Raw genomic sequence first — 23,195 nt, 5'->3', positions numbered from 1 at the left:
TTTATCTGTCTATGAGAAAGTACTTTCTTCACCAACTTATAAATATCTTGATTCACTTTATCTTGGCATGTCTTATGGTTTTGTACATATTTACTATTAAAAATGGGTTGGAATAAGGCAATTATTACACATCCTTTACGCAGTATATGACATTTCTTGGCATAAACTGAGCTCCAAAAACTTCCAGAGAGTTGCAAACTACTTGGTCAACAACTTTTAGACAGTTTTATTAAACCTAAAGCCAAAATTAATGGTGTAAATTTTGGTGCAAATCTATGTCCGCTCACTGGAGGTGTAGATTTAATTTTCTGATTTTAGGACAGTCCGTAAATTAATTTGTTAATCATCTTTTAATATTTTTGAGGCAATTTATTCCAATGATCTCTTTTTAGAAGTGTAAAACACCAGTGTTAATAAATCTGGCCCACTGTTTGCACCTTACTCAACACATAGATGTGACCTGAAGAAAATTGTATTACTTCATGGGAAAAAGAATGTGGCTTAAAGGGAATCTCTCAACAGGTTTTTGCTACCTCATCTGAGAGCAGCATAATGTAGGAAAAGAGTCCCTGATTCCAACGATGCATCACTTAGTTTACTGGGTACAGCAGTTGTGACACAATCAGAGTTTTTAGATGTAGCATGAAGCAGAGCTCAGAAAGCTAACCTCACCCACACCAGGTTCTCTATGTACATTGTCTACTGACAGCTGCTTATCAGAGGAGGGGTGTGGTCAGACCAAGACTCATGTGAGCTGTAGTCTAGGCACTGATAATCTTCTGGTGATAAAACATTCATTGTATTGAAACAACAGCACAAAGCCTAATAAGTGACATATTCCTGAAATCAGTGTCTCAGCCCCTACCTCATACTGTCCTCACATTACATAACAAAAACCTGCTGACAGATTCCCTTTAAAATCGGCTTCTTTGATTTCCATGATTAATAAAGCATCCAGTAATTATAAGCAGATCCCCCTATAAATGGCAGTCTTGATTGAACTACATTTTTGAGTGTTCTAATCCTTGGACAGTGACATTGAAGTTAACTAATATTATTAAAAAGGGTGAGTTCCCTTTAAGTGCCATCTTAAAGTCCCCCTTCTAGGTCTGTGCACATTCCTGAGTAAGTGACTCTCGTCACTAGGAGTGTTGTTCTGCCAGCAAATACAGAAGTCTGTGCGGTCATATATTGACAGACAAGTATGACAGTGATCCTTATTCCTACCCTAAATTGTTTTGTGGCATAGCTTTTCTGGCAGATTCTCGCTATATGGTTTCCATGCCAACTGCTGAGGTTTCTGCAAACAGGAGAACATTTTGTTTCAGAAGTCTTTTCTTTCCTGAAGGATTAGGTCTGCGAAGTTAATTTCGTTTGGATAATAAGCAGCATCCCTTGGAGAGCTGCTGTCAGGTAGTCTCTATCTCAGGAGTGTTTCTAAGACAGTCAGTCCTTTTTTGGAAATGTATCATGATTAATCCCTCGCACTTCATTGATCTCTTGGTATGAGCCATCTGGAGTGGGATTTTAAATATTTAAAGGGAATCTGTTATCAGATTTTTGCTATCCCATCTGAGAGTAGAATGATGTAGGGGCATAGACCCTGATTCCAGTAACGTATCACTTACTGGGTAGCTTGCTGCAGTTTTGATAAAATCATTGTTTTATCTGCTGTAGACCTAGCAGTTCTCTGAATGCTGAGCTCTGTATAACCCCGCCCACACCACTGATTGCCAGCTCTAGTGATATTCTCCTGCTGACAAAACAGTGATTTTATCAAAACTACAGCAAGCAGCCCAGTAAGAGATACATCACTGAAAACAGGATCTCTGTCTCTACATTATGTTGTTCTCAGAATAGGTAGCAAAAACCTGGTGAGACATTCCCTTTAATGTACCATCCAGCATATTAGCCATTTTCAAACCTCTCTTATGCAGTCAGGTATTATTTGCACAAAACATAACACGTTTTACCTGACTGTTAGCGTTGTCCTGGAGTGTTTGCCTAACATGACAGTAAAATGTATGTTATCATCATCCTTTGTCTACTCTTTACAATTATTAATCAGAAATGCTTCTGAAATAGCATCATAGTACCAATTAGCAAGATTGCCATTTACAATTTAAAAGGAAATGTTTAGAAAATATCCTACAAATGGTTAAAAAAAAAGACAAATCTTTCGTAAATCTGACAGAAAGTCCCAGCATTCTAAGAACGTGGCCATGCTACATTATTACATATTACAGTAAGTGTACAGCAAAGATTTTCATTCCTTTTTCTAAAGGTTCTTGTGGTTTTTGAAGTCTGACTTCATGCGAGTTGAAATGCGTGGAAGTTATAAAAATGACTAAGGGGTAAGCATCTGGACATGTACTGTATGATCAGTAGGGGTCTGATCAGCAGAATGGGGCACTTTATTACTGTTACAAAACGGAGTGGCACATTGGATGTCCGACCTGCACTCCACTGATTCTCTATGGGGCTTCCGGAAAAGCCAAGGGAATAAATGGAACTGCAGTCAAGCAAGTGCACTGTCACTCCACTCTAAGGGGGATAGAAATTAATCGTTCTACTGAACACTGGGGGTACCATCAGTTTGGATCGCCTCTCAGGCCCCTGTGCAGCTGTACAAGTTGCACCAATGACATGTCCGTCCCTGGTTTGAATGGTTTTCTTATTCATGTAGAACATACATGTCAAGTTCTGGCCCATGGGCCAAATCTCGCCCACAGGGTAGTTTTATCTGGCCCCGATACCAGAACCACCCCCAATATATTGGGCCATAATACTGTATGGAGGACTATGTGGGGCCCATTATTCTGTATGGAGGACTATGTGGGGCTCATTATTCTGTATGGAGGACTATGTGGGGCCATTATTCTGTATAAAGGACTATGTGGGGCCTTAATACTGTATGGAGGACTATGTTGGGTCATTATTCTGTATGGAGGACTATGTGGGGTCATTATTCTGTATGGAGGACTATGTGGAGCCGTTATACTGTATGGAGGACTATGTGGGGTCATTATACTGTATGGAGGACTATGTGGGGCTCATTATACTGTATGGAGGACTATGTGGGGTCCATCATACTGTATGGAGGACTATGTGGGGCCATTATTCTGTATGGAGGACTATGTGGGCCTATTATACTGTATGGAGGACTATGTGGGGTCCATTATACTGTATGGAGGACTATGTGGGACCATTATTCTGTATGGAGGACTATGTAGGGTCCATTATACTGTATGTAGAACTATGTGAAGCCCGTTATTCGGTATGGAAGATTTTGTCTCGCCCATTATACTGTATACTGGTTGGCCCGCAACTTTGCCAAAGTTTTTGGCCCTCTGTGTGTTTCATATCCCTGATGTAGATGAACTAGATGTAACTTAGATACAGATGAATCAAATAATTGTATTTTCAGAAGAGCACAACTATGTTTTCCGTTGGGGTCGAGGGGCTCACACAAAACACAAATGTAATAGATCTAAAAAAGTAATAAACAGGGCATAGAACTTAATAAAGTATTTATTTAACGTGAGGATCTTCTGCTTTAGAGGTTCCATGTGCTTCGGTTCTTAAGTTGGAGTCTGATGGAAAAAAATAATTTTCATAATGAGGTGTGACTCATCCTGTGCAAGTTATTCACTCCTCATCCCAAGGACAATGTATTAACGAATGGTCCCTTACCTGCTAGAATAGCGAATTGTGTCTTCATGGTGATACTGATCATCAACAAACAATGAGGAAGCTGATATTGTTGTTGCTAAAGAAGCAGCTTCAAATAAGAATGGCGTGCTTGGCACAAGGTCAGGCCGTTGCCTTGAATTTAACGCTGTAGAGATAAAGAAAGACAGTTTCCTATATGGTATGTTTTTTAGGGCTCTCAAAAGGGGTTATCCCAGTCTGAAAAAACACAAATAAAAATAGCAAACACTATAAAATAAACACTACTCACATTTCCTATCCTCCTCTGATCCACCAGCTGTCCCCCTCTTCTTTATTAACAAGCGGCCAGCACCTGACCGCTGCAGCCACTCAGTGATCTTAGCGGTTACATGCTGTACTTCAGGTATCACTACTCAGGACTGAGCCATGATGCCTATAAGTATAAGATGTGACTCTTGGAGCCATTAATTGGCTGTAGCGGGCATGTTCTGGTGCTTGTAAGAAAAGACTGGCAAGACTGCAGGAGTATCTGTGCTGCATTAGTGGAGGGTTAAAGGGTCAAGTAGTGTTTTTTTAATATAGAATTTCTTATATAAATAGTTATCACTTTTCTCTTGAAAATCTTAGTATTTCACTGTAGAATTTGCAATAAAGATATTTTCTGGTCAAAAGTACTTTTCCACAAAACTACTACATGCCGAATACAAAGCCTGAGGGGGAGATTGAACTCGCTTTGGCGTCATTTAAATCCCCGTGTCATGCACGACTCTGCTTTAGGCATAACGCCGAGCAGCAGCTTTGTGTGGAATGTCCACTTTAAAGAAAATGAAGTCATGCAAGTCATTGGAATCTACTGAGAACTAGAGCTTGAATATGTGGGCAAACCGCGAGATAGCTACTCGAGTGTAAGTACAATGTACATATTAATGATTAAAGTATGTTAAAATGATTGAAGGGGTTTTCAGGCTTCAGAAAATCCCTGGCCTTGGTGCAGTTCATTTAAAAAACCCCAAAACTTGCTTTATTCCCCATCCACAAGTCCAGCGCTTAGTCTCCGCAATTGCACCCATTGTCTGTAGCACTGATGTCACGCCACACAGTGATCTCAGTGGCTCTGCCCGAGTTGACTGCAAGAGCTGCTGTGCTCACTGATTGGCTACAGCACTGTTGTTCTGACTTCAGTGCTGGGGAAAATACAGGCACCAGGGCAAGTGATAGAGACTAAGCGCTGGAGCCGAGGAGGGTGAGTAAAGCAAAGTTTATTTTTTTTAAATCATATTGCAGCTGAGGACAAGGGTTTTCCAAAACTGGAAAGCCCCTTTAAGGTATGTTAAAATTCTACAGAACCCTGCGGTTTTCTAGAACCTGGTCAAGGTCTCATTAGAACAGAGTAGCAGGGCTGCCACTTTGACAGTAAGGCCACGGTCTCACGATCAGTATTTGGTCAGTATTTTACATCAGTATTTGTAGGCCAAAACCAGGAGTGCAACAATCAGTATAATAGAAACACATCACCACTTCTTTATTTATCACCCACTCCTGGTTTTGGCTTACAAATACTGATGTAAAATACTGACCAAATACTGATAGTGGGGTCGGAGCCTTAAGATATTAAACTAACTTCATCCTGCCAAAGATGCTCGGAATGGGGGCAAGCAACACTATCAACAAATCTCAACCGGAGTCAGTTAGAAATATGAGTAGGGGTAACTTGGGAGTCGAAGAAAGTAATAAAGTGGAAATCTCTGTCCTAGCTAATAACGTGATTATTGGCTTTATTGGAATTAGTATCTTACCCTCTTCATCCAGACTGGTAAAACTCTGACCTTCAGCCATTTTTTTCTCTTTCTCATCCTTTGGTTCCTGTGTGTTTGCAGACAGTATATCCTGTTGTGATGAGGACTTCAAAGCTGGGATAGAATTGCACCGCCGCTTCGAGGGTGACGACTTCACAGCTGAAAAATGAGATTTCCATATTACAAACTTTTTCTTGTGGTGTTATGTATCAGAGATTATTTACTATTATTTTATGTCTTTGCATTTAATTATGTTAAAATGATTTTATATAACATTGTGCTATGTAGCAAGTTGAAAAAATGTAATGTAGTGAGACTCAGTTGTAAAACTGACTGGCCAAATAGGTCAGGTGCTAACCGTAAAGTTGGCATAGGCAGTAATGAGGAACATGTGCTTATCTAGTTTGCTTACAATTCATTTGACTAATGATCTATAATGAACATATTTTCCTATCACACCAGCAGGTAGTGCACTTAACAAATATCATCTACTCTGAACTAGTGTCAGCGAGACTTGTAATATGTCACAAGTGAAGAAACTGTGTAAAAAAAAGCCTAGTATTAGAAATGTGAAAAGGTACCAGTATCTAGAATGATATATCAACAGGCTAAAATAAGGTAAAAATGTTCAGTAAGATTAGACAAAAATTACCTACTATAAAATAATCCGATGGCTCAAAATATATCTACAATTTATTGAGGTCTAAGGGGTAACGTTTCTCCTTGTGGAGAGTGACACACCAGCTCTGGCACGTCAAGGTAAGGAGGCTTATTCGCCGTGCAATGCTCCTCTGGGAAATTTAATATGCAAACTACCTCTTCAGAGAAAAAGAGGACTTGTACTCTATAGCGCCACATATTGGAAGCAGCAATCCTACAAGTCACAATCAACCCTTTAACAAATCATGCAATATCCTAATTTAATATCCATAATTTCTCCATAAATTCTCTGAAGAGGCAGTTTTCATATACAATTTATTGCAAATCCTGAACTCGGACGCCACTACCTGTCTTCTCTAATAGTGGCATCATCTTACGTGGTAGTGGGTCGTTTAACCCCCTCCAACACCTGTCACTAGGGCCCAAGTATTATAAATATGTCTGGACTTTTTCCCAATTATTGCACATATTTGTTGGAACTCCACAAAATTGGACCACAATTTTTTGTTTACGGCCAACAAAAGGGATATTTCCTTCTTGTACATTTATGGCATATCCATGTCTAAAATATTTCCTTGATAGCCTGATGTATTTTTCATACAGTTATCGATGTATTTTTAGAATCCAAATACAATAGCTTTGGTGAGAAAACAAGGACAAAAAGTAAGTTTAGTCTGTTTTTATCTCCCTTAACCTGATCCTTGAATATGGGTGTAACTTGAAAACTCTTGGCCCCTATGCAAAATCTTGAAGAGAGCCACCCACCAAGCATATGTTTATAAGGCTACGTTCACACGTTCAGTGTTTGATCAGTATTTTTCCTCAGTATTTGTAAGCCAAAACCAGGAGAAGAACAATCGGTGGAAAAGTATAATACACTGTGTTCCAAATTATTATGCAAATAATATTTTCTCAGATTTTCCCAAATTACCTATATGAATTGCAGTCATTGTAATTTTCCAGTCAAATAACTATTAGAGTACAATTGAAAGGTTTTTGTACAAACTGCCTATGATAACAGTATATTTTTAAAAAAATAAAACACTCAAACTGCACTCAAAATGCATGTTCCAAATTATTATGCACAGCAGAGTTTTCAACCTTTTCATTTTAATAAAGAACAAAAAAATGGTCATTTTTGAAATTATAAGCATTAGTAGGTTATTACAAACTGAAATCAAACAGTTTTCAACTCAAAACTTTATTCTAGGTGATGCTACATTTGCACATAGGACCCCTTGTTCGAAAGGAGCTTCTGAACTCTCTCGTCCATTGAATTTGTCAGGTTTTGGATGGTTTCTGCTTTAATTGTATTGCATTTGGACATAATACCCTCCCAGAGCTGTTGCTTAGATGTGAACTGCCTCCCGCCATCATAGACACTCCTTTTGATGATTCTCCAGAGGTTCTCAATGGGGTTATGTGCAGCATGAGACGGGGCATTATCATGCATGAAAATGATCTTGCTGCGGAATGCACGGTTCTTCTTCTTGAACCATGGCAGAAAGTGCTGTTTGAGAAACTCAACATACATTATGGAGTTCATCTTTACCCCTTCAGGGATCCTAAAAGGGCCAACAATCTCTCTCCCATGATTCCAGCCCAAAACATTACTCCACCTCCTCCTTGTTGGCGCCGTAGCCGTGTTTGCATGGGGTGTCCATCAACCAGCCATCCTCCACTCCATCCATCTGGACCATCGAGATCATTTCATGCATGATAATGCCCCGTCTCATGCTGCACATAACACATCTGCATCTCTGGCTGCTGTGGGCATAAAAGGGGACAAACTTATGGTGTGGCCCCCATGCTCCCCTGACCTCAACCCCATTGAGAACCTTTGGAGCATCATCAAAAGGAGTGTCTATGATGGTGGGAGGCAGTTCACATCTAAGCAACAGCTCTGGGAGGGTATTCTGTCCTCATGCAAAACAATTGAAGCAGAAACCATCCAAAACCTGACAAATTCAATGGACGAGAGAGTTCAGAAGCTCCTTTGAACAAGGGGTCCTATGTGCAAATGTTACATCACCTAGAATAAAGTTTTGAGTTGAAAACTGTTTGATTTCAGTTTGTAATAACCTGCTAATGCTTATAATTTCAAAAATGACCATTTTTTTTGTTCTTTATTAAAATGAAAAGGTTGAAAACTCTGCTGTGCATAATAATTTGGAACATGCATTTTGAGTGCAGTTTGAGTTTTTTATTTTTTTAAAAATATACTGTTATCATAGGCAGTTTGTACAAAAACCTTTCAATTGTACTCTAATAGTTATTTGACTGGAAAATTACAATGACTGCAATTCATATAGGTAATTTGGGAAAATCTGAGAAAATATTATTTGCATAATAATTTGGAACACAGTGTAGAAACACGTCACCACTTCTGTATTTATCACCCACTCCTGGTTTTGGCTTACAAATACTGAGGTAAAATACTGATAGTGTGAACGTGGCCTAACACTGGTGTCCTCTTAGATGGCAGAGAGGCCTTGGAGTATCTTCAGGAGCAGGGCTAATGTGTGACTCCTATCTCTGCACCCCCTATTGCCACACTTGTATATGGTTACAATTCAGCTCTGTTCTCTGTCATGCTATAAAATAACATTTATCAAATCCGCTATGCATAGCAATTGCTTTCTGAAGCTAAATTCATGTGTTAGGGCTTGTGCACACATTGTGTTTTTGCTGCGTTTTTACAGCAGAAAAAAATGTAGCTTTTTACAAAACCAGCAAAATGAACGAGGTTTCTGAAATCTCATGCATATGCTGCATTTTTCCTTGCAGATTTGAACCATCACAATTTTTTTGAACCATCAATTATTTTCAAATTTGCAGCATGTGAATTATTTCAGCGTTTTTGCAGCATTTTTCACCCATTCTAATGAATGGGCAAAAAACCTAAAGTAACAATGCATCAAAAACGTATGTATTTTACGCAGCGTGTTTCCTGTTTTTTATTCAGCAGGAAGCACTGCTGCAAGTGCTCAACATGTGCACGTACCCTTACAAGTAAAAAATATGAAATGCATGCATTATTGCGTAGGACAATTTTGGCATTATTTAATTTAGATCTCCCTTAGCTTTTATCTGATGCGTTTCAGAATTTACAAAGCAATGGCTGTAGTCTCTTACCTTGGACTTTCTTGAAAACTCTGGAATTCATAAACTTTAAAAACCTATCTGCATAAAAACTTGGCCTATGGACTGACACCGTGTCCTAGAAAAAAAAACAAGGAGCATTCATGTTATAAAACAGTAAATCCTGCTAATGCAAATTCCTCTGATAAGCCCATGGGAACAGTTTCCCCCCAATGAAATTCTTATGAGAGCAAATCCTGTTATACAAGATTTTCACTCAACTCCCTGAAGGATTTTTATAAAGTAAATCCAGTGTACTGATTTAACAGGGAATAAAGTCCATCTGCCTGGCAAGATGTAGAAAGTCTTAGATTGGTTTGCACAACTGTGCCCTCTTCTGACCCATGAAGAAACATTTCAATTATTATTAATTATTATTTAAATATGTCTTAATGTTAAGTGTGACCATCATAGAATGGTCAAAGCAGAATGCAAACTGCATTGTGAGCTTTATATTGAGATGAAAACCCTTCCATGAAGAACCTCTCCTAGCAACTCAAGGGAATGTTATCATACAAGGTGTGCATGGAGGACAAATGTTTGCCCAAGTCATCCATATAACTGAATGTTCAGGGCTATTATGCCTTCAAGTGTCAATATTACAATACCCAGTGCTTAGGTCTAAACCTCCAAGCCTACTGGCGGACACAGACAGAATAGGGCCCCTGTGCAAGAACAGTATATGGGCCCTTTGCAGTCCAAAAACTCATCATAATGCACAATTACACCTGCTTTAGAAGTGGAAATGGGCCCCCTTATATCTCGGGTTCCTGTGAGGCTGCCCAGGTTGCACCAATGTTATGTCCGCCCCTGTCCAAGCCTATAATAAAAGTTCCTATCTTAGAAATGATAGAAAGCACTTTTTAAGATATTCTTGGAAGTAGATAATATGAGAAGGGAAACATTTTGTTTGTGTCCATCTCAGCTTCCTAATAGCTAGAGATGTACTTACTGTACATTCATGATACACAACACTATTACTTCCTAACCTTTCATATATTGAAGAGCTCCCAATGAAGTAAACCTCTTTTTAAAAAGAATGCATTAATCAGCTGATGGATGCCAATTCTGCTTCTCTATTCATCGGAGGTTGGCTAGCTGTTATATCAAGCGAAGCCACATCAGGCTACACAATTCCCCTGCACCGACTGCTGCAGTGGAAATGTAATAACACATACAAGCCATACACCATAATACATGAAGGGGATGGGTTCCCCAGTGCAGTGGTTATTCTCACAGTGGCTCACATAGGCAGGGATCCTGAGCAGGGGGATCCATGTCTATGATGTCCATATGGGGTGAGAATGCATGGGAACAGGAGGTTTTCTAAGACTACCAAATTCAATTTTGATAAGTATGTCGCAGAGAAAATTAAAGATTAACTGTCATTTTAATTTCTATTTCATAAATCCATAGTACACATGGAAATAAGCAACTTTGTAATATATCTTATCAGAAAAATCAGCTTTTTTCTCCTCCTGGACTGATCTTTCACTCTCAATTCATGGGTAAAATTTGTACAATCTGCATTTGGTGAAGACAGATTTCCCCTTTCCTGAGATAGGAGATGACAGGTAGTGCTCATAAAGTTCTATGGAGGGGAAGAGATGAGCTACAGGCAGACACAGACATACTGCTGCGCGTATTCTTAAAACGACAGTTACAGTTCTTCATAGAACTTTATGAGCACCAACTGTCATCTCCTATCTCAGTAATTGGAAAGTCTGTTTTTACTATATACAGATTTTAACTGTGAATTGAGAATTTTTAAAATGAAAGGAGGAGAAAACAGCAGATACTTGTGATGAGATATATTACAAAGTTTCTTATTTTTATGTGTATTATTGATATAGGAAATAAAAAATGAAAACAACATTTTCTCCTTAATGACGATCAACAATCTAAATGTTTTTTTGTTTTTTTTTAACGTTGTGATAACTTACTCCATCGTAAACTAATGCTTTCCATGAATGTTCCAATTTCTTTATTAACCTAAAAACAAAACAGTAAATGATTCTAATGTTATTAAATATTGCAGACCAAGAAAAATAGCACATCATTCAGCTACTATATACGCACCACCTTAAAATCAGAAATCTGACAGACAAGTGTATGATTTACCTGTAAGACTGGAGAATATCGATAATACCCATAAAAAGCAGCATTCTCTCTCCCTTGTGGCTCTTTGCAGGGATACCACCCATCCTATTTAAGAAATGAGAACATTAGGCTCCCAAATGGTCATAATATAATTACAGCCTTAAAGGGGTGATCCAAGTTTTACAATAACTGTGCATGAAGGTGCCTAAAAATAGTCGGATGCTAATAGTTTAAAGGGTTGATTACTTTTTATCTCTTTCTTTAGTTTTTCAAATGTATTGGAGATATGATTCTGTAGCACTTACTAATATATGTTACAAACCTATAACTCTGCCCTTCACCTCGCCAAACATTTTTACTTCACCACCCTGATCTCCTCACTATCCAATAACCCTCAAAAAACTCTGACACCTTTCACTCCCTCCTCAGTCCTAAAGCTCAGGCACCTATCACGGACATTTGTGCTGAGGACTTGGCCTCCTACTTCACAGAGAAAATAGAGAACATCCGTCAGGAAATCAGCTCCCAGCCACCAAGTGCCGTGACTCCCATTCCTCCCCACATCTCTTCTGGATCACTCTCCATATTTGACCCAGTCACAGAAGAAGAAGTCTCCAGGCTCCTCTCTTATTTTCATCCCACTATATGCACCACTGACCCCATTCCCTCACATCTACTCCAGTCTCTCTCTTCAGTCGTCACTACTCACCTAACTAAAATCTTCAACCTCTCCCTCTCCTCTGGTATCTTCCCCTCCTCCTTCAAACACTCCATCATTACTCCATTATTAAAAAAGCCCTCTCTTTACCCTTCCTACACAAGCAACTACAGACCAGTCTCCAATCTCCCCTTCATCTCTAAACTCTTGGAGCGCCTGGTCTACTCCCATCTTACCTATTACCTCTCCATTCACTCTCTTCTAGACCCATCACAGTCCGGCTTCCGCCCCCAACATTCCACAGAAACTGCACTCATCAAAGTAACCAATGACCTTCTGACAGCAAAACGTAATGGTGACTACTCTCTGCTCATTCTTCTTGACCTCTCTGCAGCTTTCGACACCGTTGACCACCACCTCCTACCCTCTATGCTCCACTCAGTTGGCATAAAGGACTCTGCTCTCTCCTGGTTCTCTTCCTACCTATCTGACCACTCTTTCAGTGTATCGTTCCCTGGCTCCACTTCTTTCCCCCTTCCTCTGACTATTGGGGTTCCTCAGGGTTCAGTCCTTGGCTCTCTTCTCTCTCTACACGGCCCCAATTGGACAGACCATCAGCAAATTTGGCTTTCAGTACCATCTTCATGCTGATGACACACAACTATACACCTCATCCCCTGACCTTACCTCCACTATACTACAGAACACCAGTGACTGTCTGGCTGCAGTTTCCAACATCATGTCCTCTCTCTATCTGAAACTCAACCTTTCCAAAACTGAACTTCTTCTGCTCCCACCGTCTACTTACCTCCCTAAATCTGACATCTCCCTCTCCGTGTGTGGCACTACAATAACACCGAGCCAGCCGGTGCGCTGTCTGGGCGTTGTGTTTGACACCAATCTTTCCTTCACCTCCCATATACAATCTCTTGCCTGCTCTTGTCGCTTTCACCTGAAGAACATCTCTAGAATCCGCCCCTTTCTCACCTTGGAAACAACAAAAACCCTCACTGTTGCCCTGATTCACTCCCGCCTTGATTACTGTAACTCTCTATTAATTGGCCTCCCCCTCACTCAACTTTCCCCTCTCCAGTCAATCCTTAATGCTGCAGTCAAAGTCATCTATCTGGCTAATCGTTACTCAGATGCTTCCGCTCTATGCCAGTCATTGAACTGGCTGCCCATACATTATAGGATCCAATTTAAATTGCTTGCTCTCAGCCACAAAGCTCTCCACAGTGGGGCATCTATATCTCCTCCCTCATTTCTGTTTATCGGCCTACCCGTTCTCTACGCTGCGCCAGCGACTTACGACTAACATCCGCACTAATTTGTACCTCCCACTGTCGGCTCCAAGACTTCTCCCAAGCTGCACCTATTCTTTGAAATGCTCTACTCCAAGAAATTAGGACGAACCACAACTTACACAGTTTTAGGCGCTCCCTAAAAACACACCTGTTTAGGGTGGCCTTTCACGTTCCCTAATCAAAGTCCTTTTATATTTTTATAGCCCATTCATTATTTCTCCAAACATAAGTCTCCACCAAACTCCACCGCACCCAAAGGTACTACAAATACTGGCTGGTGACGAGCTCATGCAGCCTTTATCTATCCTTCATCCCCTCAAGATGGCTGGACCATCATTGTAAATAAGCCTCTGTACTTTGTGTCACCCCCACCTCATTGTAGATTGTAAGCTCTTACGAGCAGGGTCGTCATTATTTTTGCTTTAATTGTTGTATTATCTTTAGCTATGTTACTTATGACTGTTGTACAGTATATGAACCTCTGAATTGTAAAGCGCTGTGGAATATGTTGGCGCTAAATAAATAAAGATTATTATTATTAATATATAAGTGTTACAGGTTCTCCTCCTTCCTCACAGTCTATGTCTACTGATGGAGGAGCATGTGACCAGACCTGTCCATCAACCTCCTCCTAATCATAACCATCTTTCCCATGTGAAGTGTTTTCAATTAGAGAAGGCTGGTGAACAGGTCTGGTCGCATGTTCCTCCATCAAAAGTGTGAGCAGTTAGTGATGAAGTCTGCACTAACAATTACAGGAGGAGAACCACAAAATCATATCCCCAGCACATTTGTAAAAATAATGATAGTGGCCAACCCCTTTAAGTCCAAACCGACAATGCAGTTCCCCCCTACAGTGACTTGTTGGACAAGGAGGCTAATCTACAGGTACAGCAGTGACATCAGTGTGGAACGGGACATCACTGATCAGGCCAGTGCCAGTGAGAGACGGGATATCTTTTTTGTGCGATCATTCTACACCAAATTTTTACAAGACCCGAGAGGCAAGCATGGCAATGCAATTGTGATTGGGGATTTAAATTAAATTGTCGTCGTGCTTTTGTCATCCTCTGGCAAATCTAGCTTATAACTAGGTCATTATAAAAACCTAGAAAAACGTAAGTACTCGAGTCTTGACTGTTAAACATCCAACTAAACAAAAGCTTATAAAGAGTTAATTAGAACACACAACAAGAAAGGGTACACTTTAAAAGTGTATAGGAACCTATCATTTACACGCTGTTTATATGTGATCCCCTTTTCAATGTGCTATAGATCTGTGTGGGTCCGGGTCCTGGAAAACCCACTATGAGCACAGCCAGGAGGTGCGCTTATCTCCTGCATTACAGACACCACAGATTGGGGCATGGGTCCTTAGATAGTTAATGGGTCTATATACAATATACCGCACTGTGCGGCGAACCTTCATTTAGGAACTGGCACCCTACAGGACGTTGAAGGGGGTATCTAATATAAAGAAAAACAATGTAAATGATGGGTAAACTTGCAGATAAGTTTAAGACATGTTCCTGTGTACAGTCAAACTGAAAAGGGATCCCATTGCTAGGAAAAGCTATGTTGCGGTAGTTTTATATATATATATATATATATATATATATATATATATATATATATATATATATATATATACAGTACAGACAAAAAGTTTGGACACACCTTCTCATTTAAAGATTTTTCTGTATTTTCATGACTATGAAAATTGTACATTCACACTGAAGGCATCAAAACTATGAATTAACACATGTGGAATTATATACTTAACAAAAAAGTGTGTAACAACTGAAAATATGTCTTATATTCTAGGTTCTTCAAAGTAGCCACCTTTTACTTTGATGACTGCTTTGCACACTCTTGGCATTCTCTTGATGAGCTTCAAGAGGTAGTCACCAGAAATGGTCTTCCAACAATCTTGAGGGAGTTCCCAGAGATGCTTAGCACTTGTTGGCCCTTTTGCCTTCACTCTGCGGTCCAGCTCACCCCAAACCATCTCGATTGGGTTCAGGTCTGGTGACTGTGGAGGCCAGGTCATCTGGCGTAGCACTCCATCACTCTCCTTCTTGGTGAAATAGCCCTTACACAGCCTGGAGGTGTGTTTGGGGTCATTGTCCTTTTGAAAAATAAATGATGGTCCAACTAAACGCAAACCGGATGGAATAGCATGCCGCTGCAAGATGCTGTGGTAGCCATGCTGGTTCAGTATGCCTTCAATTTTGAATAAATCCCCAACAGTGTCACCAGCAAAGCACCCCCACACCATCACACCTCCTCCTCCATGCTTCACGGTGGGAACCAGGCATATAGAGTCCATCCGTTCACCTTTTCTGTGTCGCACACAGACACGGTGGTAGGAACCAAAGATCTCAAATTTGGACTCATCAGACCAAAGCACAGATTTCCACTGGTCTAATGTCCATTCCTTGTGTTCTTTAGCCCAAACAAGTCTCTTCTGCTTGTTGCCTGTCCTTAGCAGTGGTTTCCTAGCAGCTATTTTACCATGAAGGCCTGCTGCACAAAGTCTCCTCTTAACAGTTGTTGAAGAGATGTGTCTGCTGCTAGAACTCTGTGTGGCATTGACCTGGTCTCTAATCTGAGCTGCTGTCAACCTGCGATTTCTGAGGCTGATGACTCGGATAAACTTATCCTCAGAAGCAGAGGTGACTCTTGGTCTTCCTTTCCTGGGGCGATCCTCATACGAGCCAGTTTCTTTGTAGTGCTTGATGGTTTTTGCAACTGCACTTGGGGACACTTTCAAAGTTTTCCCAATGTTTCAGACTGACTGACCTTCATTTCTTAAAGCAATGATGGCCACTCGTTTTTCTTTACTTCGCTGCTTTTTTCTTGCCATAATACAAATTCTAACAGTCTATTCAGTAGGACTATCAGCTGTGTATCCACCAGACTTCTGCACAACACAACTGATGGTCCCAACCCCATTTATAAGGCAAGAAATCCCACTTATTAAACCTGACAGGGCACACCAGTGAAGTGAAAACCATTTCCGATGACTACCTCTTGAAGCTCATCAAGAGAATGCCAAGAGTGTGCAAAGCAGTCATCAAAGCAAAAGGTGGCTACTTTGATGAACCTAGAATATAAGACATATTTTCAGTTGTTTCACACCTTTTTGTTAAGTATATAATTCCACATGTGTTAATTCATAGTTTTGATACCTTCAGTGTGAATGTACAATTTTCATAGTCATGAAAATACAGAAAAATCTTTAAATGAGAAGGCGTGTCCAAAATTTTGGTCTGTACTGTATATATATATATATATATATATATATATATATATACGGTATATATGTTTTGGATGTCTTTAGCTCCACAACTAATACTTTTTATTTCTATAAAGCCCAATTGTCAACCATCTATAAATTCACAGTCGATAAAACTAGGGGACATTTGAATGGTTGTCAGTAGTCCAAAAGTGGATGTTCTCCAGCACCAATGGGAAGTAGTTAAAACTTAGCCTTTAATCATATGGGAGAAAAAAATGGGAGAAGGTGCACATATTAAAAAAGAAAACCCATAATGCTTACGCGTTTCGGGTAGAAAAACTCTTAATCATAGCTGTGAAGTTTCCTGGGATACTTATCTCAAACACATAAGTCATGACCTGAATTGACACTTTTTCTGGTTTTTGACATATGATAAAAAATAGAGGAGATTTTAGTTTTTATTATCGCTGGAAGAGCATGTGCAGGTTAATGTTATTGTAAATCTTGTGTCATAGTGAACATTGTTAATGTGTCCAAATTTTGTATAAGCTATAAACATTTCTTACTTTGTTTCATCATCATCATTCATTTTTGGTTTTACAATATATCCCTAATCTTGACTGCCCATCAGTGTCAGCCATTGAGCCCTAGTGTCCTCCTTCTTATAAGTTTATTTGTGGTTTCCTCAAAACATAGCCTGAATTAATCTCGTCCTCTAATGTACGTTTCCTCATATAAAGTGCTGACTGCAGAATGGTTGCAAGAAGTAAGAAAGCCTTACGTGTTCTCCTTTGTGATAGCATCAACAGCCTTCCCAGGAACCTGTATAGACTCCAAGGCAGTGGAGTAGAGAACTTTCTGTACTGATGGACGTTTATTGTCTATAGAGTAATGAGAAGTCTCTCCTTCTTTTTCTTTGGATGGACGGTCAAGTACATGAACTCCAAGCAGCAGACTGTAATCCATAATCTTAAAGCTTTCTAACACCTGTTGAAATAGACATTATTTTCATTAATTGGTGCAAATTGCAAGTAAATGGCTCAGGAATTTGTTAAAGTGGTTGTCGGACAGCCCCTTCTCAATCCTCATGGTTTCCCCTTTTAAAATAATAAAACTTATACTCACCTCCGGTGCTGGTGCTGTTCCATTAACATTGTTATGTCAAGCGATCCCTTGCTGCCAGTCAGTGCTGACTTCACTCTGCCTGCCATTGGACGTATTACACACATCTGAAGGGAATGAGAGAGCAGCAGCTGATGTGTGAGATTTGTCTGAAGGAGGGGAGAGTGAAGCCAGCGCTGACTGGTCACAGGGATTGCGTGACATAAAAATGACATGCCATCTGCGGGAGAGCCAGTGCCAACACATATAGAATGGTGTCAGCACTGGAGGTGAGCATACCGTAAGCATTTTTTTTGTAAAGTGGGAAACATGAGGAATGAGAAAGGATTTTCTGAGTAATGGACAACCCCTTTAATGATCAATTTATAGAAGAATGTTTTACAATTGTTTTATGGCGAAAACATGTAAAAAAATGGAGATTTGCCTTCTTTGGCTAGTAGACTTTTCCATCAAAAATGACCCCTTCACTATTTTATTCTCTTTATGTACTGGACATTCTGTAAGTCTAAGTGACAAAACAAGAACATACAAAAAGTAAACTAAAAGCAATGTTCTAAGAGGGATCAATATGGCATGGGCACTTTGTTCTTCCACTGCAGAAATATGCCAGATAGTGGTAAACAAGGGTGTAAAAAGAAAAGAATTGGTATATTACAAATAATGATGTACACAGTTGTTAACAAATTGATCGACTTCATGATAATTTACTAGGGGAAATGTATCAGAAACGGTGAGTAAAGGAGGGGTAGAAGGCATCACAGAAGAAAATTCAATATTGTACATATCTTAAAGGGAGTCTGTCAGCACAAGATAACTGTTCAACCTAAGAACAGGTGGTCGGTACTCCCTTAGTGTGGCTAAACAGTTCAGTGCACCATCCCAATTACTTTTCCATCTAAGTGCATTGTCTTCTGGCTCCTATAAAGCCAGAGCTGTCAATGAAGGAACAAGGTGGCAGAGAGAGATGGAAAACAAGTAGGTTGGTAGGGGCACTGACCTCTTGTGCTTGGTTTGACCAGTCATTTTGTGCTGATAGACTCTCCTTTATATAATCAAAAGGTCAACATCAGCACATAATAATAATTTAATAATAATTTTTATTTTTATAGCGCCAACATATTCCGCAGCACTTTACAATTTTAGGGGGGGGGGCTTCAACAGACAAAAATACATTACCAAATAAGCATAACTCAGATATTAAAAGGAGTGAGGGCCCTGCTCGCAAGCTTACAGTCTATGAGGAAATAGGGGGGGACACAAAAGGTAAAATGTACAAATATTGTACAATACAGCCATAATATGCTAAATAGGGTAAGTACATAGCACTACAAGAACTGGTCACCTGCCAGTATGTGTACAGTACAGACAGAGGCTATTCAGTGCATGGATGGTATGAGCAAGATTTTGAAGAAAATTTTGATATGGGCCAAACTGGGACAGTTAGACAAGTGTGTTAAGTCCAGTCTAAAGAAATTAGTTTTTAGGGCATGCTTAAAGCTGTGGGTATTGGAAATTTATCAAATTGTCCTGGGTAGTGCATTCCAAAGAATTGGCGCAGCACGTGATAAATCTTGGAGACGGGAGTGGGAGGTTCGGATTATGGAGGATTTTAGTTTGAAGTCATTAGCAGAAAGGAGGGCACGGGAAGGGTGGTAGACTGAGATGAGGGAGGAGATGTAGAGTGGTGCTGAATCCTGGAGAGCTTTGTGGGTAAGAGTGATAAGTTTATATTGAACTCTGTATTGGATAGGCAACCAGTGCAATGACTGGCACAAGGGAGGACATAGTGTTAGAGACAGTGGAAAGACAATCACTGGTATTTTGTAATAATGCAGGGGTGATGTCTGGAGAAGAGGTGTATAATTGGGTGTCATCTGTATAGAGATGGTACTGAAAACTGAATCTGCTGATTGTTTGTCCAATAGGAACGGTGTATAAGGAGAAAAGAAGGGGGCCTAGGACTGATCCTTGAGGGACCCCGATAATAAGGGGAAGGGGAGAGGAAGAGGAGCCGGCAAAAGACATAGTGAAGGAGCGGTCAGAGAGGTAGGAGGAGAACCAGGATAGAACAGTGGTATATCTATCCAAATGCAGGTGCTCTGCAATCCACTGGGAATGCCATGTGTATTTAAGAAAATCTGATGTGCACTGCTCTGTGCCACAGTAAAAACAGTCATCTTAGACGGTAGTCACAGCATTAGATTTCACCAGCAAAGAAATCTAAACTGGTGCTATTGCTGCCTCCCCATTATGTCACATTGCTCTACAGATATTTCCATAGTCAGATCTACCCCAGATGCAAAGCTTGGCTGCAGTTTATAGTAGTGGTAACCCTGCGGTTTCGTTCAATCTGATCAGGGGTTTCCCGGAACATAGCAGCAAGACCTGTCACTTGTACAGCAGAGATGATATCAAACTGATTTGAACCAGCATATAGAGAAGGGAAAGGATTATTAAATGCTTCACTGACTCTTTCTCACTGAGCTTATAGTTTCATAGTTTTTAAAGAAGCAGTCACATCAAAATTTGTATCCTCTTAATATATTTCAGTAATGATATTATATGGCACTGTGTGCTTACAATTGCTCATTTTGCCTTTCTACCCTAACTCTTCTCTTTTCCATTAGGTCTATGACATCATGTGATTAATAACTGACTAGCTGAATCCATCTAAGCTCTATGTAGAAAAGGGAGGTCAATTTTCACTGTATGGCTCTTTAGTCACTGCAAAAGTCAATGGCAGGGAGGAGGGAGCAGCTGGGTCAGGAGTTAAAGAGGGGAATGATTTCTGCAGGGACAAGAGACTTCCTGTTTCTACATAGAGCAGAGAAAAGAAAAGAATGAACTGGGTAGAAAGGCAAAATGAGCAATTGTTAAGTACACAGTGCCATATAATATGCTGACTGCAATATATTAAGAGGATAAAAATGTTGATGGGAAGAGTGCTTCTTTAAGGTTGAAGGTAGACATAAGTCCATCAAGTTCAACCTTTCAACTTATAGCCTAATATGTTTATCTAGAGGACGGCAAAGAACCCAAGAGCCAGATGCTAATTTCATTAATCATATTAGGGGAAAATGTCTTCCTTCTTTAAGATAGAAATGGACAGAGGGGTTCCTAATAATTGAAGAATGATTAATGGGTTTCCTTCAAATATTAAGGTTAAGAATTATTGGGTCTAGCAGATTGGGTTAGGTAGCAGGCTCAATGTGACTGTCATTCAAAGGCACACAAGTCTTCATAACTACTACAAGGGTAAAACAACACAGCAGTAGCTAAGCAATCAAAGTGACAGTTACATCTGACCTCTGTAGCAGTGTGATATAATGGGTGTGCGCACATTTATTCTAGGAACGTTTATGTCTTATCATACACCAGACGAACACACATGATAGTGTTTTCCTGTTATCATTCCTTTCAAGGAAAAAAGACTACATGGAACACAGAAAAAATGAGCAATGAAGTGGTTAAGTAAGAGCATGCAAGTCTGTAATGCTCTCATTTCTTCTTTACAATTTATACCACTCCAACTGTTTATTTTTCGAGTTATTTAAGCTGACCACATACATTGCCAATTACAGTGGCATCAATAAGTAGACTGTAGAGACGCATGCAGCGTGCGGTGCCTTCCAATAAATATAGGGGGTGGCGACCGCATAGAACTCCCTTTTGTTTGTATTTATGGGTCCATTTTGAAAAGAACTGATAACATGGTCTTGATTTAACCTATTATGGCATGTTCATGGGGTCAATAACCCCATAAAACCATATAGCATACCAATGTGTCGCAACCATCAAGCTGTGCATATAATACCTTCAAAGGTAATCTGTCACCGAGTCGATGCTGCCCTATTTAAAGGCACCATAAAGTAGTGACAGAGACCCTGATTCCACCTCTGGATCACTTACTTTTTTTTCTAGCAATACTTTTCATTAAATTACTGTTTATTAGCTGCAGTACTGGAGCCCCATTACTGCTGATGAGTCCTGCGGGCTAACCCCATCTACACGTGCTGACTGGCAGTTTTCTCCTTATGCACAGTATAGAGAGAACGCTGTCAATCAGATCTGTCTATCTAGACGCATTCCACTGACTGAGCCCATTTAGTCATATTGAAATGGGTAGAGTTGGTGTGTCTATTTATTCAAGTCAAGAACTGTAGGCTGACATGGTGCTTTGTGGGCATGCCTGGTATTATCTACACGACTGTTAATAAGCTCTGTAAACACAGGCGTTAGTGTTCCAGCTACAATAATGATTGCCAGTCTGAAAAGTAATGTTTACAAAAGTGCAAAGGCTCCAAAAAAGAGTAAATGTCTTCTCTATGCAGTACCTACATGGAGCGCCTTCTCCCGCACCTAGGGAACCAGGCCACGCAACGAGGTGCACTGCACCTGAGGGGCCCACTCTGCAATTTGCGACATCTGTCCTTCATGTATGACGAATGAGCGCACTGCATGTATGGAGCAGACTCAGGATCTGATCTTGCTCCATGCAGTGTGAATACTGGCTGTGTTATACAGCCGGCATTAAAGTCAAACTGCTGTGATTAAAGCTATCTCCAATCGCAGCAGTTTAACTTTCTATATGCCGCTGTTAATCACAACAGCTGCATTTAAAAGATTGGAAATCGGGGAAGGTTACCCTTTAGACCCCCATCCCTCACCCTGGCAACATGATCATGGGGTGCCAATAACATTTCCATGGCAGCTGGGGCTCCTTCCAAAGTTTTCAGTGTTTGTCATGGGTGTATACCTGTGAAGCCCAACATGAGGGCAGGTGTAACTATCTAGACTAATAAAATATCATAATATGTATGCCGTATAGTGAACATTGAAAGGAAAAAAAATTGAAATGTCTGGAATCACAGTTTTTTGGGTCACTTTGGCTCCATAAAAAATGAAAAAAAAAAGCGATCAAATGTCGTATGTACTCTAAAATGATGATGATTAAAACAAGCCCTCATATACTCTATTAAAAAAAAAAAAAAGTTATAGCTCTTGGAAGTCAGGGAGCAAAAATAAAAAAACGACTGTGTTGCCTAAGGGCCCGCATACACCAGGAGTCGGCGCTGCCTGCATACATGTGACTGTTCTGCGCACATGGAACCAGAATGCTGTCTGTAGAAGAGTATGTGTAATATATTCCTCTGCCAAATGTTTGTTATTCAAACTAGTAACCATTCAAATATGGATATGGCCGCATTTGCATCAAATTTTCATAAAGCAACATGGGACACGTCTTTACATCATAACAGGCTGATCATTATGAGTGAGTCATAATAACTGCATTATTATGTTTATCAGAAAATGGAAAAACTGAGAAAAATAATGTTTTCCTCCAAGGTACTCAAGCCGATTGCGTACAGAATGGGAAGGACACAAGACGCTTTTCCTTTAGTTTATTCTATACTGCTGGAACCTATGGTTACTCTTACTATTTGTGTGTCTTTGCTGCCCACAATGCATGTTAAAAATATATTGCCATCAAAGAGAAT

At 40.0% G+C, this 23,195-nt stretch overlaps 1 protein-coding gene across 2 annotated transcripts in view; it reads right to left on the bottom strand.

The window, feature by feature from the left end:
* The window catches only part of PIP5K1B (phosphatidylinositol-4-phosphate 5-kinase type 1 beta), a 196,041-nt gene that overhangs the window by 35,028 nt on the left and 137,818 nt on the right, over positions 1-23,195 (bottom strand). The window contains exons 8-14 of one of the 2 annotated variants that reach the window (XM_073669767.1): positions 17,357-17,562; positions 11,391-11,474; positions 11,213-11,261; positions 9,264-9,348; positions 5,469-5,627; positions 3,694-3,838; positions 3,541-3,593 (exon numbers count right to left, since the gene is read on the bottom strand). In XM_073669767.1, coding sequence (XP_073525868.1) covers positions 3,557-3,593; positions 3,694-3,838; positions 5,469-5,627; positions 9,264-9,348; positions 11,213-11,261; positions 11,391-11,474; positions 17,357-17,562 — 765 coding nt within the window. In that variant the 3' untranslated portion in view covers positions 3,541-3,556. The remainder of the gene's footprint in view (positions 1-3,540; positions 3,594-3,693; positions 3,839-5,468; positions 5,628-9,263; positions 9,349-11,212; positions 11,262-11,390; positions 11,475-17,356; positions 17,563-23,195) is intronic. The other variant, XM_073669731.1, reaches the window with a different exon arrangement.

Source organism: Phyllobates terribilis, unplaced genomic scaffold, assembly GCF_046119375.1.
Source record: "Phyllobates terribilis strain yellow unplaced genomic scaffold, ASM4611937v1 Scaffold_1__5_contigs__length_1240528914, whole genome shotgun sequence".
NCBI lineage: Eukaryota > Metazoa > Chordata > Amphibia > Anura > Dendrobatidae > Phyllobates > Phyllobates terribilis.
This window is presented reverse-complemented; position numbering and strand designations above follow the sequence as displayed.